The 20,018-nt window shown below is 35.5% G+C and overlaps 2 protein-coding genes across 3 annotated transcripts in view; one reads left to right on the forward strand and one right to left on the reverse strand.

Moving 5' to 3' along the window:
• The window catches only part of LOC149777551 (trichoplein keratin filament-binding protein-like), a 53,243-nt gene extending 41,273 nt beyond the window's left edge, over positions 1-11,970 (forward strand). The window contains exons 14-15 of the mRNA XM_089942154.1: positions 3,450-3,593; positions 5,199-11,970. Of these exons, the coding sequence (XP_089798280.1) occupies positions 3,450-3,593; positions 5,199-5,228 (174 nt within the window). The 3' untranslated portion in view covers positions 5,229-11,970. The remainder of the gene's footprint in view (positions 1-3,449; positions 3,594-5,198) is intronic.
• The window catches only part of LOC149777552 (sphingomyelin phosphodiesterase 4-like), an 84,695-nt gene continuing 76,637 nt past the window's right edge, over positions 11,961-20,018 (reverse strand). For both annotated transcript variants that reach the window (XM_089942153.1, XM_089942152.1), the window contains 2 exons: positions 17,292-17,420; positions 11,961-15,212 (listed from right to left, as the gene is read on the reverse strand). In XM_089942153.1, coding sequence (XP_089798279.1) covers positions 14,877-15,212; positions 17,292-17,420 — 465 coding nt within the window. In that variant the 3' untranslated portion in view covers positions 11,961-14,876. The remainder of the gene's footprint in view (positions 15,213-17,291; positions 17,421-20,018) is intronic.

Consider the following 20,018-nt stretch of genomic DNA (forward strand, 5'->3'; position numbering starts at 1 on the left):
ACAAGATGCCCAAGTAGACCTGAGAACACTCACCTGGTTGACTTCTTGCTATTAGTCAAATGCCAGAGTATTTGGTCAAGAAATTTAGAACATTAGGATGCACTCTGTTCTGTCTGTTACATTACCCATTGACCTTAACATTAGGAAATACTCTCCACTTCCTCTGAATACAACCATCCATGAAAGATGAAAAAACTGTTTCTCTATGTTATGTATATCTATATTGTCAGTAACGTTTGGTACATGACTGTACCTATTGTGTGTGTACTGTTTGTTCTTGACTAAATTTTAATGATACTCTATAAACAAAATAATACATAGCTAACTTTTATGTGCATGGGTGTAAATTCTATTTTTCCTTTGAATAAGTTCCCCAGTCACATTATGCTAGGAATATTTTGTTGATTAATCATTCTGCTGCAGGTTGTATACTTTATTTTCACAATTTCTGCCAAATTTGAGTGATTTTATCACCTTCAGTTGGATCCACCTCCTTGTTACACTGCACTGTTACCAGCTGTCCAGTATGAGAAACCTTTTGAGAAGATGGCCCAGCTGACTAGTTCGTTGCTGCATTTCAAACTCATTGGAGGAGTATATACCAGTTTTAGGCAGCCCAGTGTGGGTAACTCCCCTTGCATATCTGAGCATGTCTCTGGCCCTGTACTCAGGATGCATGGGGTTTGTACCAGATCAGTTGGATCCGATGTATAATAAAACTGCACATTTGCCAGCTGTCCAGCCATCGCTGGCCATCCAGCCATTCCAGAATGGTTACCATTTATAACGTAACTCAGCCAGCAGTGCTGGACTTCTGTATGTTCACTGCTTGTCCACAAGGCAGAGCCTGTCTTGCACTAAGAAATGACAAACAGGAACTACAGTTATTTGCTATTCCACCTGCCTGCTGGTGGGCACCTGTGGGTACTACACTCCATTTTTGGCAGACATGGATCAGCCTCCATCAAACAACTGATTGGGTGATTCAAGTTGTTTTGGAGGGGCTCAGGATCTCATTCTGCTCCCTCCCCTTTTATCATCCCTTTTCATGATAGAGATCCCATGAAGGTGGAAAGGCTGCTGAAGGAGACAGAATGTTTACATGTAAAGTGAGACTAGTTATATACTTGAGCCAGCATAATCAGTTTATTGCTTTCCCTGAAATTCAAAGTGGGGGTTGGCAATAATGTCCATTTGGCAGTTGATGCGAAATTATAAATAATATCTTGCTTTATCTAATACACACTTCCATGCACCTATTCACATGGAATATCACAAGTTCCTTTGTGTCATGTACCACATGGCAGTGTTCCAATTTCAAGCCCTCCCTTTCATCCATAACCTGTCCTTGGGCCTTCACAGTAACATTCTCATTCATCCTACTTTATGTCCTCCTTTACAGCAATGGCAGTGTACCTGAACAGTATTCTGCAGAAACATCAGTTTGAGTTAAGAATATGAACAACCTTCTCGTTCACCCTTTAGGGTGGATTGTCAGTGTGGAGAATTCTGACCGTATAATTCTCAGCATTCTATTCATCAAGGTATGAAGTTTCTAACCTATCTGTTCCAAAAGCATCCACTGATTGTCTGTGCGTCTGAGACATTGCCAGGACATACATTATGAAGAGTTTCTTTAGCTCCTTGGCTTGCTCACTGTGGACTTGCTTTGTCTCATCCACCTTTATATATGTCTTTCCTTTTTTACATACGCCTCGTCCACCTTTACATATGCCTCAGCCACTTTACATATGCCTCGTCCACCTTTACATATGTCTTTCCTCCTTTACATATGCCTCAGCCACCTTTACATATGCCTCAGCCACCTTTACCTATGCCATAGCCACCTTTACATATGCCTCGTCCACCTTTACATATGCCTTTCCTTCTTTACCTATGCCTCAGCCACCTTTACATATGCCTTTCCTCCTTTGCATATGCCTCAGCCACCTCTACATATGCCTCAGACACCTTTACATATACCTCAGCCTCCTTTACATATGCCTTTACTTTACATATGCCTCAGCCACTTTACATATGCCTGATCCACCTTTACATATGCCTTTCCACCTTTACATATGCCTTTCCTCCTGTACCTATGCCTCAGCCACCTTTACATATGCCTTTCCTTCTTTGCCTATGCCTCAGCCACCTTTACCTATGCCTCAGTCACCTTTATATATGCCTATCTGCAGATGCCTCTCTTAGCACAGTAGGACCTGATCTTGGGTCATTTAGAACTCTGATGCTTCCTAATTCATTGGTAAAACACGGTGTGGCTATTGGCATGAATACCTTTGCAGTCAGTAAGGCCAACTGATGCTAGACCTATTTGCGATGAGGTGGTGGAAAAAAACAGCACAGTTTCATCTACCCTTTCCCAGACCCACAAGCCTGGTCTGTAGATGCCCTATCAGTCAGCTGGGAGGGAATGGTGGCTTATACCTACCCTGCAGCAGCTTTAATACAGAAGAAAATCCCGAAGGTGAGGGGCAAGGCTTGCAAAATAGTTGCCCCCTGTACAATGAGATAGGTCCTGGGTCAGTAGTCTGCTCAGTCTTGTGACAAATGTACCCACCCACCCACCCCAAGTCACTTGAGCAGTCAAATTATCAGTATTCCATCTGACTCAGGATGCCTGGATTCCATCATACCTGGATTCGGTCAGGGATGCCTGGATTCCATCATACCTGAATTTGGTCAGGGAAATCTTTCATAACAAGGTCATACACAGGATCTTGAAAGCTAGAAGGCCCTGCACTTTAAAGGTGTGTGAAGGGAAGGTTTGCATTTCACCAACTGGTGTACAATATCTACCAACACAGACCAGGCTTGCTCATCTTGTTCCTCAAATGGAACCCCTCTTGGTTCTCTTTGCCTATGTTTTGAGTCCCTGTGTGACCATGTATGGTTTGATACACTTTCACAATGAGTCCATGTCTTTAACCATGTATGGTTTGTTTTGATACACTTTCACAATGATCCTAGATTGTGTTACTTAAGTTATCAGAAATATTCAACAAAGCCATGTCTTACAGACTGAATCATGTAAATCAGAAGTTAAAGACATCCCATGCAGCAAATGAAACAAAATACATACCATACAGTTAATGAAACAAAGACATCCCATACAGCAAATGAAACAATCAAAGTTGAGTGTGGTATCACTTGCTCATTATAAGAGCTGTCAGCTGTTCAGTAAGCCTAATGGTTATATAGGAAAAGTTAAGTTGGTAATCATTTTAATTAATTGACTTAATTTCAGTTATTGTAAACAGTGTGCACGTTTATAAATTTTGGTAAATGTTGCAGCCTTGCTCAAAATGGACTTCAGATTTGATGTTATCATATAGACATTGCATGGTAAATATTTAGCTTACATATACATTTTGTTTATTTTCTTATCTATTCTAGTACATTCTCTTTTATCAGGCCATGTTATTTTTCAGATCACAGCTCGTCATGAGCAAGAGGTAACAGTGAGGAAAAAGAAAGAGGCTGAGTTGAATGAAGAGAAGAAGGCAGAGGATGATTATGAGGAATTCCTGCGACAAGAGACAGAGAGAATGAAACTACAAAGATATAATCCAAAGGTGAGTATTGGAAGTAGGCAAAAGTTTTAGGGCCTTTTAAGGGTGTTTCAGGGTGAAACTTTAAAAATTTCCATTTTAGTGTGAATAGATGCACAATGATGTAAAAGTACACCTGATTAGCCTGAGCTATACCTTGTGTGCCAGATATCTCACATGTACTGTGAAGTGTGACAGTGACACAAATCTAGTCAATGGACAGCCATTTCCTGCTTTCATATAATTGTTGGATTGTCAAAGGAGGAATTCCCACATTGCCCTTTTCTTAAGTGGGATTTTCATTTTCAAAGGGCTAAAGACAAATTGTTTAACTTTCTCGAAATCTCACATGATCAGATATGCCTCATGAAAATATTGCACATAACATTAGATGTGATATCAGAGCTAAGTCTTCAAGCTTCACATTCGAATGCAACTATTTGATTTTAGGCATTATTGAAGCTGTTAGTGAACTGAACTTGGTAGGCCCAGTGGCAGTTGCCTGTAAATATGAATTTCTTGATGAATCGCTTAAGCTTAAATTGAGGTAGATCTGGTATACTTGTGACAAGGGGAGGTAATTATAATGTTGTGCTGGAAGAGTTATTTCAGCTCAAGACTGTTTTTGTAGTCTGTATGATATGTATAGCTGTAAAATAGCAATTTTTTAATCTTTCTGGGGAGGTGGATTCAGGAGATAGTTATTTACTAGCATTATTGTGATCAAGCAAGTCTTCTCAGAGAAACATAATTTAAAATAAAAATATCCTTTCCATACTTTAATTGGCACAAGAGTACAAAATCATCCTAGAGCAACGTTTCCATGGGGAAAATAGATTCTCTAGCGGTTTTTTCTCTGAGAGAATTTCCACTGGGGAAAGTTTACTATAGGATCATTTTTTCCAGAATGGAAGGGGTACAATAGGGATTTGTCTTAGAGGAATATTACACTGAGAGATTGGCATTTAATGGTTTGTCAAATTATGCTGATATCAGTTGGATATCCATGTACATGAGTAAAACAAGTAACCTATAATGAAGATATTTGATTTACCTTTAGCAGGTAGGGACTGGCATGTGTCACTTCTCTGTAATCAATAAAAGCCTATCATAATAATAAAAATTCTAAAGAATTTTTGTTCAAATCTTTTAAAGTCATAAAATATAAATCATACATTTGTATTAAGTCATAAAATATACATCATATATTTGTATTCAGTCATAAAATATACATTATATATTTTTATTAAGTCATAAAATATACATTTTATATTTGTATTAAGTCATAAAATATACATATATTTGTATTAAGTCATAAAATATACATCATATATTTGTATTAAGTCATAAAATATACATCATATATTTGTATTAAGTCATAAAATATACATCATACATTTGTATTAAGTCATAAAATATAAATCATACATTCTGTACTAGTTCTATGGAGATGATAGTATAATCTTATTTATGAACAATCTCAATGTATTAGTTTAGATCTTTTGAAGTTGACAAATCTGTACCATACAGCTAAGACAGATTGCATTGCCGTATACTTGTTATACATTATTTATTATAATTGCTTGTTTATTTAATTGATTCAGTGTATTGTGTTCATTTTACTTTCAGTTTCATGGTAAAAAGCAAGCATGGATGTAGAGTCGTTCCAGGGAGAGATCTTACTTCTCCCAAAGGATATAGTTGATTTGAGCATTCCGTCCATTTCAGTTTTTATTTAAGTGTTCTTAATCATATTTATGTTCTGTGAAAGGATAAAGAAATTATGTCAGTTTTATTTCTAATAATGATATAAAAATATTTATGCACAGGTCATGTCTTTAAAAATCTCAGTTAATGATTTTTTTTACAGATTTAATTTCTTGCAGTATGAGATATAGTGCATATTTATCAGATCTGTCATCAGTTAGTGTTGGTCATGTTTATGTTTTACCAACGTACAGCAGTGTGTTGGTAATATTTATCTATTACTAAAAAACAACTGTGTTGGTAATGTTTATATCTTACCTCAGAACAACAGACTGTGTTGGTAATGCTTATGTTTTACCAAAGAACAACAGACTGTGTTGGTAATGCTTATGTTTTACCAAAGAACAACAGACTCTGTTGGTAATGTTTATATCTTACCTTAGAATTTAATAAATGTGATGATTGAAACTGAAGGACATCTGCTTTTTGGTTTTAGTATCATGAGATACTGCAAACAATTTGCAACACAATCAATACTGTACCAGCATTCTAATATATAATAATAATAATAATAATAATGAGGACTTTGTATAGCGCCTAATCTTTAGAAGCTCTAAGCGCTTTACAACATTAGACAACACCTATAAGATAAATAACATATGATTACAAAAACAAATACCATGAAATTAGAAAACATTAGAAAAACATGCTGAGAATATTTAAGGTAGGAAACATTATTAGGTCTTTAAATTTGTTCTTGCAGTCGAAATAAGTGAGTTTTGAGAGCCCTCTTGAATGTGATCACTGTCTTTGTATTTAAGTTCAGTGGGTAATTCATTCCATGTTGCTGGGCCCTGGTATGCAAAAGAAGGCATTAGCCACAAATATTCTATCAGTTGTTATTTTTCAGTAAAATGTATCTTATGGTTTTATAGTTTTTGACCTGCAAGTTGCTTATAAATATAAATTGATCATTCATGAGTCTCATTCATGTTCCTTTTTTATTTTCATTTACAATGAATTTAGGGTGTTAGTTTATTTTTAAGTTAGTTTTATTTTCCCTATGTTGGCTTTATTGAAGTGATGTAGGCCATGGCCCCAATTATATAATATAAACAGTAAATAATAAACATGAGAGTGAGAAAGGAAAAAACGACAAAGAAACAAACAGATAATGAGATATATAAATATTATTCATGAGAGCATACATTAGGTAGGGCTGTTCCATTTAAATATGCATGGTACCAGGGAAGGCAGTTTTTAAAAAATATATGCCAGGGTACTTTGATTTCAAAGAGTTCAAATTAAAATGATAAGAAATTTCTAAATTGCATCTATGGGTGAGTAACCCACTTTAAAAGTGCCTTCTCTGGTCCCAGGTATGCTTTAATAGAGCAGGTCTTACAAGAATCTCTAGTTCCTTTCAGTTTTTAAAAGCATATAAAATCAAAATTTCCACATTGAATTCAATGTATATTTACTTCTGTGATGCAGGGCAGATTAAAAATGTCTGATCTGGGTGGTGTACGCAAAGGTACTTTGGTAAATACAGTTTTCCAATGCATTTAAAAAGTTCTACATGCAAAATTGGTATTCATTTCAATGTTACTTTCACATTTTTTCATGGTACCACTGATTCTGCCTCTGACATTCAGAAAACTAAGTTTTCAGAATTAGCTATGGTACATTGCGTAATGTCTAGCTTTAATTCTTGACTAAAGTCAAACTTAAGTAATTTGTCCAGTCATTCATTTTTTACTTCCAGGTTTTCATATCAATATCAGTACATATTTGCTTGAATAATTTCAGTTACCTGTGTCTTGTACTAAATTTCAAAATACATTTGTATCATTTCTCTCAAGTGCATCTACACACTGCCTGTAATTTTTTTTATGGTTACTTTTACTTTGAAAACTCACATTGTATACACTTTTTATGGTTACTTTTACTTTGAAAAGTCACATTGTATACATTTTTTATGGTTACATTTACTTTGAAAAGTCACACTGTATACACTTTTTAGCTCCACTAGTCATGGACCAGAAGAACCTATCATCCATCCATACATTAGAACAAGTTTTTTTTGCAACTCCACCTCTTGGAGAATTCCCATGAACTTTACAGACATGTTCATCCCATGGTCTAGTTGTCCTGAAATGAAAATAGTTCCATTGGGACATGGATGGTCATATCAAATGGGGTTTTAACTAAAGACTTCTTATGATATCAAGTTGGTCCTAAATGAAAATGGTGCTGATCTGACATCCAATATGGCCCCCACCACAGCCATGTTGAAAATTTTGTCATTGCTACTCATCTTGAATGGAAAGTTGTATCAGCATGGTGTTTTCACCAAAAGACTTAATATGGTATCAGTCTGGTAGTGAATGATCTGACCTCTAGTATGGCCACACTATTGTGCACCATTCTAAATCTGGGCCTCAGTCATGTCCCTATTCATTCTTCATTAAAACAGGTGTTTTTGACACTTCATGTACAAATAATTCCACTGACAACTTGCTTGTCATACGTCAGGTAGGCTTTTCTTGATTCTGACAACAAAGATTGTTACTTATATGAATCCTTTGTGCATTATGTGGCTTACTATTTGTTGCATTATGATTAGAACGTGATTGGTCAAATTTGTATTCTCTTCTCGTTGCGTCCTCCTGTATGCTCTTATCATGTTCTTTTAATTGTACTTTTTGAACTTGATTGCAGGTCTACATGCCTCCTTGACAGAGATTTCTGAATCATCAGTTCTCAGTTTCTCCGAAATATATGACCAGATTTGGACCAGTGTTCTGCCATCTTTCACCTTAACATTTCTTCTATGTCTTAAAAGATTCACTTCTTCCATAATTGCAATGGCAGTAGCTGGTACAGGAAAGTAACATTTCCATTGGTCAGAATGTTACCACGTGATCAAAATGAATTGCGTTCATTTCTGTATGAACTGTAAGGAGAACTACTTTTCCACTTCTTTAAATAGAGTCACGTGTACAGCGTAAGATAAACATTGCCAGTGAAGGCAGACACGAAGTAAGCATTAAAGGAAAACAACATTCTTACATTTTTTTATAAAAATAATTGAATAAATTTGGCTTCCATTGGTTGAAGGACTGGTATTATGATGACCTTATTACGATCAAGCAGGACAATCCCAAGTGCTATATATAGCTACGTAACAGAAAAACCCAAACATGTATTACTACTCTCAATTAAGATTTCTATTTTGTAATGATGCAAACAAAATAACATAACGAATAATTGAAATTTCAATTATAAGAGTTTAACGTTGTTTTTCTGAGTTTATCATGGTATAAACTCAGTTGCTGACTCGCATAGCTTACATAACACCCTTCAGGCATTATTTGCTGTGTTAGTCGGCAACTGACAGTTTATACCACGATAAACTCAGAAAAAACAAAGTTAAACTCTTACTTGACTGCAATACTTGAGGTCATTTTCACTTTATGGTCATTAACAGACTTGATCACTCATCCATCTTCTCAAGACCATTTTTCTCCACAACTGATCATTCTGCAATATTAGCTGATCCAGAGTTTGCTAAAATTAAGCAATCTATCATGTGTATAAATTTAACGTGGTTCTTAATGTAGATGGAGAAAAGTAACAATATAAGTTGCTTCAGTCTATAGATGTCTTAACTCATCTCTGATCATGATTGGATTGAAGGTTGTGTATTCGACTCCATGTTGCTTTAACTTGTGCTGTGTTCTACAAAAAATACAGTGACTGCACTCTTTTATCATGCATTCCCTTTTTACCTGTTACTGCTCCCTCACCCTCTCCAACTCCGCCCAGGGCCCATAAAACTGACCCACACAACACCAATAATAGAGACCAAGATCTTTTTGCTATATATGCATTTCTTTGACCATGACTAGCTGGCTGAAACAACCAATTTGTAATTTCAGTATTCACATTGTGACATGTACTAGGTTTGGTGCAAGTGTGGTATGTTGCTCCATGATCCGAGTTAACTCCCAGGCTATTAACTCGAGTACTGCCTCTGCATTACCATTTTAACTCTTACAAAAGGTGTCTGACCTATCCTGTGTTTGAGCTAGTTTGAAAGTTTTGAGGAAGTTTATGCTATCTTAATTCTTATTACCTACTAAAATTATTAAAACTGAATGTCCATTGAAAATATTCACACCACAACAGTGTTAAGAAATATATCCATAAAAAATTGAGAATACTTCACATAATGAATTTTAAGAGTTTATAAAATAACACGACTGACAATAAACTTCACTCACTGTTCCATCTATTTTCTTTAGTAGAAAAGTAGACTCATTTTGTTGCTTTTCTTATTATTAATGGAAAACTAAGATGAGCAGTCGGCCAGTCATGTTATTTTATATGTAGATACAACACCAATTTACTGAACGCTTGTGGCAGGCCCAACATCCAGGATTTGGCCAATTTCTTGGAATAAATTTGAGATTTACTTAATCTGTGATCTTTTATTCTTTTCAAAAGTGCTTTGAATTTGTTGTATTCATTATAGTGGTTTTACATTGTGAATTAACAGTCAATATGATGTTCTGTACATAGTTAATACTATTCAACCCATGAAGAGGTATTTGTACAAATCTAAGACATACATGGGATTAAAGCATTCCATCTTGAAAGCAATATTTTAACTGTTCACATTTTTCATGAATCCATCAACTTGTGTGAGAGATGAATACAACTCATTTTATTATGCCTGCCAAAAGGCAGTGTATAATGTTATGATATATACCTGTCTGTACATATATCTCTGTTAATCTTTTTTGTTTCCACAATTTTAGTTTTATACCATCTACCTGTACCAAACTTTGTAATTTTCTTGCACTTAGGGAAAGGAAAAGGCTTGTTGATTTTGGGTTAGATGGTCCCAAATTCAAAGTCACTGTGACACCAGATTTGGTTTGGTTTGCTGTTTTACAGCACAGCAGCACGAGTAAAAATGCCTTGCCCAAGGTTGTGACAGGATAATTGACCAAGGCTGATCCAGTGGTAGGAACCTGCAGCTTTTTAGTCACAAGTACAGCAAGGTAACCACTAAGCCACTGTGGCTCCTGCCTCCATTAGTTGCCTGTTAAAATGTCCAGGAAAGAAGATTGGGCCTATTCCACACCCTAAAACCTACAGATAATATGTCTAAAAGAAGAAATATGGTTTTCCACACAATAACATCAGTTCTACACTGCAGACCTGGAATAAACTTTGTGGTTGGTTCGCACTTGGAGTATGGAATAAGCAATGGATTTCAAGTCCAAAAATCAAGGTCACTGAAAAATGAAAATGGTTTCTGGTCAAAAACCTCAGTTCTTAGTGATGCAACCTCATTGCATATGTGAATTGCTTACACTTTGCATAAAAAAGAAGTCTGTTAACTAAGTGAAAAAAGTAACATTGTTTTCACATAATAACCTGTGTTTTAGATTAAGTCATCTGACGAAAGTTTGTGGAGGGCTTGCATGTAAGGTAAGGTAAGAGGGCTAATGATATGAAGTTAAAAAGTCAAATGTCTAGGTCATTGTTTCTCAAAGAAAACTGGATTTTGTGCAACAAAGAGTTAATTCCTTGACTAAGCTTTGTGGATGAAGTGCACCTGAAGTAATAAAGAACTGACCAAGCTTTGTGGATGAAGTGCACTTGAAGTAATAAAGAATTGACCAAGCTTTGTGGATGAAGTGCACTTGAAGTAATAAAGAATTGACCAAGCTTTGTGGATGAAGTGCACTTGAAGTAATAAAGAATTGACCAAGCATTGTGGATTATTAGTGGGTTTTAATAGCACTTCTAATATTATTGGCTATATCATGCTAAGGAAATGGGAGCCAATTGCCTTTCCCAAGGACATGCCAAGGTGACCGACCAGGGCTGGTCTGGGTTGGTATGCAACACTTTACCCTTGAGTTATGAGGCTGATGCATTACCACTGGAGCTATGGCTTCCTAAAGTAACATTATTTTATGTCTAAAGGTCAAGGTTGGTGTAGAAGAATAATAATAAAATCGTCTTTGCATAGGAAGTTCAAGACTGCATATATTTTTACCCAAAGGTCAAGGTCACTGAAACCTGTTGCTCTATTATCCCCAGAACCAACCGTGCCCACAGAGGACTATTAAACATGGGCGGGCATATCATGCACTATTACAGTAGTCTTGTTTGAGAAAACTTTAATGGCAATTCATCTAAAATGTATTTCTGTTTAAAAAAGACTTTTCCACACATTTCACAAGGTGTTACATGGAGAAAATTATATTTACTGTCAATTTTTTTTATTAAGACGTATCGTTTTATTTTAACCATTATTCAACATCTACACATCATTCATTGAAAACCCACTTTTTGTCAGAAGAATAACAGGATTCATTTTATCTATCCTGCTGTGCACATGTTCCATGTACGAACACAAAAGTTTGGTCACTAGGACCATCTTTCCAAGGTTTCTTCAAGGCTGCATAACAACTACTCCCGTCACCAAAGGCGTAATTGTAAGCTACTGCTCACTATCAACTCTAGATATTGTACGTTTGAGAATACATAAGAAAGGTTTCAAGAAATGTACAAGTTGCTTTGCAATCTCAGTAGCATTAATGGTACATTTATATTTTGCAGATGGATTTACATGAAAACATGTATAATGAAAATAAAGACCACTGAGAAAACATGGCATTTTATTCCTTCTTTTTTGACAATTTTTCTTAAGTCTACATTTATTTGGCAGTTAAAATGAGCAGTGTATATCATGACAAAAAATCTCAGTCATCAGCCCCATAGTCATCAGCACAACAGTCACAAAACTGGTTGAGTACATAACTTGAACTCTAACTCAAAAGTCCATAATATAATATTATGCTTAGAGTCTCTCCTAAGATTGCTGAAATTCAACACATGCATTTTGGAGAACGAGATATATTTGTGATTCTAACTTGACCCAGAGTTATGTTTGAGATCAAATACAGATTCAGGTTATATGCTCAGAAAGTGTCATGACTATGGGCCACGAGTTGGGAAAATGGTTGGGAATAATTTGCAGTTCATGTTCTTATTTAATAAAACTCCTTTGTTTTCATGCACACTCAGAAACTCGGATTACTTGCAAGTTGCTTTGGGTAATATTTCATTAAATAATTCTCTGTATTTAACAACATTCATTAACTAAATGGCAATTTTGTAATCTAGTGCATGAATGAATTCAGTATTTATAAAAATAGAGTCTGTGTGGACACTCAGGTTGAAGTAATCAAGTCTACATCTGTATGTATTGTTTGTAAACTTGCTATCATGGAAACAAAGTGTAGCAAAATTAGTGTAAAACTGAGGATGCTTTGTCAAATGTAGTAGTAAATGAAAAGTACTTGGCCATAGGCTGTTTTCAGTGGGAGTCTTTACGTAAGTACTTGGTCATAGGGTGCTTTCAGTGGGAGTCTTTACGTAAGTACTTGGTCATAGGGTGTTTTCAGTAGGTGTCTTTACGTAAGTACTTGGCCATAGGGTGTTTTCAGTAGGTGTCTTTACATAAGTACTTGGCCATAGGGTGTTTTCAGTAGGTGCCTTTACGCAAGTACTTGGCCGTAGGGTGTTTTCAGTAGGTGTCTTTACGCAAGTACTTGGCCATAGGGTGTTTTCAGTAGGAGTCTTTACGTAAGTCCTTGGCCATAGGGTGTTTTTAGTAGGAGTCTTTACGTAAGTACATGGACATAGGGTGTTTTCAGTAGGAGTCTTTATGTAAGTACTTGAAGTACTTGGCCATAGGGTGTTTTCAGTAGTAGTCTTTATGTAAGTACTTGTCCAAAGGGTGTTTTCAGTAGTATTTATGTAAGTACTTGGCCATAGGATACTTTCAGTAGTATTTACATAAGTACTTGGCCATAGGGTACTTTCAGTATGAGTTTTTATGTAAGTACTTGGTCATATCGTGTTGTCAGTAGTATTTACGTAAGTACTTGGCCATAGGATACTTTCAGTAGTATTTACGTAAGTACTTGGCCATGGGGTATTTTCAGTAGGAGTCTTTATGCAAGTACTTGAAGTACTTGACCATAGGATACTTTCAGTAGTATTTATGTAAGAACTTGGCCATAGGATACTTTCAGTAGTATTTACATATGTACTTGGTCATGGGGTATTTTCAGTAGTGTTTACATAAGTACTTGGCCATGGGGAGTTTTCAGTAGGAGTCTTTACCTAGGTACTTGGCCATAGGGTACTTTCAGTAGGAGTCTTTATGCAAGTACTTGAAGTACTTGGCCATAGGATACTTTCAGCAGTATTTATGTAAGTACTTGGCCATAGGATACTTTCAGTAGTATTTACATAAGTACTTGGCCATGGGGTACTTTCAGTAGTATTTATATAAGTACTTGGCCATGGGGTATTTTTAGTAGCAGTCTTTATATAAGTACTTGGCCATGGGGTATTTTCAGTCGGAGTCTTTATGTAAGTACTTGAAGTACTTGGCCATAGGATAATTTCAGCAGTATTTACATAAGTACTTGGCCATAGGATACTTTCAGTAGGAGTCTTTATATAAGTACTTGGCCATGGGGTATTGTCAGTATGAGTCTTTATGTAAGTACTTGGCCATAGGGTACTTTCAGTAGTATTTACACAAGTTCTTGGTCACAGTGTACTTTCATTAGGACCCTTTTACTATCTCTAGGCCATCAATTTTATCATATCACAACTAAGCCTAGAAAAAATGTGATGCAGAACAAGTGTAATTTGTCCAAGTTGCACCTTTGTTATGAAGAATTACTAGCATTTACAATTATAACACAGCCAAAGCATTAAGTTCAATACATTCAAAAATTATACAAAAACTCCAACAGTGTCAAGACCAACTTACTTTCTATAATACTAGCCAGTGAGAACACATACCAACAGGACCTGCACAAGCTATGCACTTGCACAGAGGAGTGCCAAATCGGAGAAGGGATGCAAAAACCAGACAAGGGAACTAAAATGAAACTAAACCTTTGTTTTATCTTCATATGAAAAATCTTTTTATTGGACATAACTTACATTTCTTGTGAGCTCTCTTATTAGCAAATATTTTAATGTTGGGGGTGCGGCAACAAATGTCAATTTCACACAGGCACCATACTGCCTTGCACCGGCCATGCCTACCAATAAGCACCTTGTAGACTAATGCTTTCTTCTAAACCACAAAAACACCAGCCATCATTATCTTAACCATGGGAATATTTATTGCACCTATTAGGCATTTACATACATTTCTTACATTAATAATCTATAACACTATTCTTGAATGGGTCATCTTGGCAGAACATATTTGATGTCGGAATTCACTGCATATATGAAAATGTAAAGCTGTTGCTATTTCTTATTCAAAATTATTTGCTTGGTAATTTGATTCAATGAAAATTTCTTGAAAGTCATTTTGAGGGGGAAAAAAATATTCACCTATCAATTCTTACATAACACACATCCTGCATGTGTAACCTGTGATAACATCCATTTGTATCTACATGGACTGAGATCAGGTCTGTCTGTCTTTGTTTTGCCCCAATCAGTAGCACCAACACTTTCTGCCTAAACTGCAGCCATCTGTCACAGATTTTTGTCTGAAACTGTTGAACTGGGTTGAACCAGTGCCTGAAATACTCCATACACAATGATGCAGGCCAGCAGAAAAAATGTGAAACCAAAAAATCCAAATCCCCAGACAAAATGAATTAACAGATACATCAGTCCCAGATATATCAGCATTTGATAGCTGCCTAAGAATCGCAGACTAAGACGAGGCTTGCGTAACTGCCTCTCTAAATCTCTTGGGATTGGTGAGCTGGTTGGTTTATTGGCAGGATGGGGGGCTGCCAAAAACACCCTGGCTAGCTTGCCAACAAAATCGGGTCTGTTGTATAGGAAGGTGATTTCATCTTCATACTGAAACAGGACAAAAAGATATGACTAAAAATTTGATATTTTTAAATTCAAAGGAAATGTGTAATTAGGTGAATATCAAACAATTAATTTAATCCAACACTTAACAGTAAACAAAATTAACAGCATTTCAACTGATTTCATTTAGAAAAATCCTTCTTTTATACCTGTCACATTTCAATTGGCATCCGTTCTGTAAAATTTTTGTCCAGAAGGCTGGGACATGATAGAAATTTTGCTGGGCAAATAAAAGTTTGTCATCTGCCCAAAAATGTAACCCAAAATATTGATTATAAAAATAATTCTTTTAAAATTTCATTAAAATTTCAGTACTGGTCAAGTAAACTATATATATATAAAGGCTCATAGTCCTCAATATAGATCAATAGCTTGCCAATTTGATTTGTAATAAAGACTCATTTTCTATATTGGACTCACTGAAATTAATCTTTCCTACATAAAACATAATCAAAAGACAAAAATTGTGGAATATAGTACCAAATCCTTTAACAGCCCTTCATAAATGCTTATATTGCATATCAACATGTATAATTTCCTTTTATTAGCTTAACAGGAATGCATGCATATATTAACATTTAACAGCACATAAGCACAATAATGGCTATATGGTACTGATATTGAAGTTTTAAAAATGAAATATAAATAATTGCACAAAAATTTTAGCAAATTACATGCTTCCAAATAAATGCCAACATGATATATAATGATAGTAAAGAGATATGTTGTATGAACCATTCTGCTATATAGTATATTCTGTCAGTACAATGTTATGATGTTGTATGAACCATTCTGCAATATAGTATATTCTGTCAGTCCAATGTTATGATGTTGTAAGAACCATTCTGCAATATAGTATATTCTGTCAGTCCAATGTTATGATGTTGTATGAACCATTCTGCAATATAGCATATTCTGTCAGTACAATGTCATGATGTTGTATGAACCATTCTGCAATATAGTATATTCTCTGTCAGTCCAATGTCATGATGTTGTAAGAACCATTCAGCAATATAGTATATTCTGTCAGTACAATGTCATGATGTTGTATGAACCATTCTGCAATATAGTATATTCTGTCAGTCCAATGTTATGATGTTGTAAGAACCATTCAGCAATATAGTATATTCTGTCAGTACAATGTCATGATGTTGTATGAACCATTCTGCAATATAGCATATTCTGTCAGTACAATGTCATGATGTTGTATGAACCATTCTGCAATATAGTATATTCTCTGTCAGTCCAATGTCATGATGTTGTATGAACCATTCTGCAATATAGCATATTCTGTCAGTACAATGTCATGATGTTGTATGAACCATTCTGCAATATAGTATATTCTCTGTCAGTCCAATGTCATGATGTTGTATGAACCATTCTGCTATATAATATATTCTTTGTCAGTCCCATGTCATGATGTTGTATGAAACATTCTGCTATATAGTATATTCTCTATCAGTCCAATGTCATGTCCGTTCCATATTAGATAAAGGTAGGTCCATATTGTCATATACAGAACTTTAAAAATTTAAATGGACTATTTTATTAATAAAGTTAAAAAATCACTAAATACTATGTAGCAGGTAGTTGACTCAGATGGCTCAAATGGTAGAGTACCCATCTTGAATTAGAGAGGTCCTGGGTTCGAACCCCTGTCTGACCATGCATTTTTCCATTACATTTTGTGCTGTCAGCAGGATTCGAGATTTGCAACTCCAACCAGCTGGACCTTGAGACCCAGGGACTATGTCTCAAAAATGCAGGAAAAAAGTGTAAACGGGGAAAGTAGGCTCAAATGGTAGAGTAGCCATCTAGAGTTAGGGATGTCCCGGGTTCAAACCCTGGTCCATCTGTGAATTTTTCTCTGCTAGAACTATAAAAGCAATAGATGCTTCTGTGCCACACAAAATAAAGAGGTATGGACTACCCTCGAGTGTAGACTATACCTCATGACATATTTTATATCTACACCTGTTCAAGATAATACATCTCATGAAATTGTGACTAGATAATATAATACTGCAGATTAATTAATAATTGTAAAAGGAAAACGAGTTGTACATTATTGTTAATGAATGATGACACTCTGTGCAATATCCTGATCAGTGCTGCATTCTCAAAGCTTCTTATAGGCTGCAGATCTGGATCACACTGTAGGCCAATGTCAAACTTTTTCAAGCCATTCATCAGCTGTGGGAGGAAAAGAAAAACGTTGATACTCATTTGTCCTAGTGAGTACATAGGAGGAACTGAACAATATTTTCCGGTACATATTGTCAAATGGTATAGGTTGCTAATATGAACACATGCCATGATATTTTGGTGTCACCATCTAATGATAAAATGAGACATCTCATGAATGAAATTTTGAATGAAACCTAATATTAGCATTAACTTAAATATTTCTGGGGTTTCTTTTCTTGCAAAAACTGTTAGGAGCGCAGTTATCAATACTAGCTATAAATCAGAGTACATGATAAACAGCTTATTGTATGTATACTGTCTGATATGTTGGGTGGACTCTGTTTTGGCATTGCTGACTCACATGCTTACTGGCCACTTGCCAACAATCAAGACAATATATGTTGTATCATAATGTATATGCTCCCATACAGAAACAGGTAAGTATGCTGTATTATAATGTATGTTGTTAGTATGCTTAAACAGATAATATTTGTCATACTGTATCTTGCCCCATGCTTAAACAGGCAAGATAATGTTGCATCATTCAGTAGATCATCCCATACTTAAGCAGGCAAGATTATATATGTTGTATCAGGCCCTATGTCGCCCTGTACTTAAACAGGCAAGATAGTAAATGTTGTATCATAGTGTTTATTGTTATAATTATTATTTTCTCACTAAATTTTCTTAATGTTATTGCAGATGAAAATATTATTTAACATTGAATTATTATTTAACAATGAAACCCCCAATACTTCTTATCCAGGTATATCTTAATGCAGACACTTAAGTAATTTAACAAGCACATACAAGGTCACATTTTTCTTACACTCCTATATGTGCATGATTATCACTTGCAGTGTAAGAACACTGATGGAAAATATTTCTTTCATCACATGACTTTCAATAGTAAATTTGGCAATGTGTTTTGTGAATAGATTTCCACATTTACACTGAAATTTCTTGTGTAAATCCAACATAAAATACTCTTTCTAAATATTCAAAAGCAGTAAATGGATAATTGTTGTAGTTTTATGTTGCATCTGTATAAATAAAATGTCATTTTGTTAGCCAGCACTGTCAGAACAATAATCCTTAACTATGTATTGGTGTTAGATATGAAAATTATGCCCTCTGAGTTTGAACTCTGCTCGTGTCACTTGTCAATGTTTACTATCTGATGCAGAGTTCTGACCCTTAGGTGGAACTGGCACACTGCTGCAGTAGAAGGATTCAATTAATTGTATACTTCTAGGCCCTGATGCTATGGTATTTAAATTGTGGATTAAATAAGATGAAATTTGCACATGCAGCTCAACTTTTCGTAAGAATAAAGGTCTCATTCACAAAAATCTTAAATGAAACAACTTTACTGAAATATTGTCATAGTTTTTGTTTGTATGTAAACAGTTGTATACAAGTTTATTCAACATGGATTTGAACATTCTTACAGATATGATTTTTCATGATGAAAGAAAACACCCATCTGATCTGCATAAGTATTACCTAATTCTGGACCTTTTTGTATATTCCCTGGGTCCAGGATAATTTTCATGTTTGGTTTGTTTGGTATTTAGAGGCACATCAATACATGAAAGGCTATATAGTGTCGAGGCAATGAGGGTAGAGTACATTGCCCAGAAACAAATCACAGCAGCCAATATGGGCTGATCTGGACAGCATTTTGACCTGCAACCTGTGAACTGTGAGTCTAGTATTTGGCCACAATAGCTCCTTCCATTATTTCACATGTTATTATATCTAAGAAGATCTGTTCATATCAGTCACAACAGCTAAAGTCTTAAAAAAAAATAATTTCTAATCAAGACACTTTGAACTTGTTAATATCAATTGCTCCTGTGTATTGGGTACTAAAATGTTGCAGACCTGTGTGAATGCTCTAAAGGCATCCAAAGATTTTCTAACACTTTATTACATCACAGGAATAGATGTTGTTGTTGCAGGGTTTAACGCCATTTTTAAGCACATGATAGGCTATACATGGCAGCCAGTATAAACGGTGGAGGAAGAACCCAGGAAACCCCAGAAAGAACCACTGACCCATGAGAAGCTACTTGCAAGCTTTCCCACATAACCACATTGGCCAAATTCAAGACTTGAACCCACGCAGACAGAGGTGAGATGGCAGTGATCCATAAAGATGAGCACTTTAGACCACTCAGCCACTCTGGGCCCCCCCACAGGGATAGTAACTGTTTACTACATATGTAAGACATGAAACTACACATTACATTTGTTACTATTCTGACCGTACCTTCTTGCCTATGTGCACTAGTTTTATGATGATTTCCAATCAGAGCAGATGAGGAGAATTACAATCAATCAGTGACTTAATACAAAAAGAAAATCCATGTTTTATCTGTGTTAAAAAAGCACAAGCGTCAGTTCCTATCTTGGCATAAGATTATAACAAATGAGTACAAATGATATGCAAGTTTGGTGTGCTAGTCATTCCTTCTAAACTTTGCTGTAGCTACAAAACTAAACAAATGATGTGGCATCACAGGCTAAAATGGCAACTGACAATGTTTATGATGATGACTGGACATTTTCAAGTTATTTATTTTTAAAGATATCCATTGT

Source organism: Sinohyriopsis cumingii, chromosome 18 (assembly GCF_028554795.1).
Source record: "Sinohyriopsis cumingii isolate HCF-2022 chromosome 18, ASM2855479v2, whole genome shotgun sequence".
Classification (NCBI taxonomy): Eukaryota; Metazoa; Mollusca; class Bivalvia; order Unionida; family Unionidae; genus Sinohyriopsis; species Sinohyriopsis cumingii.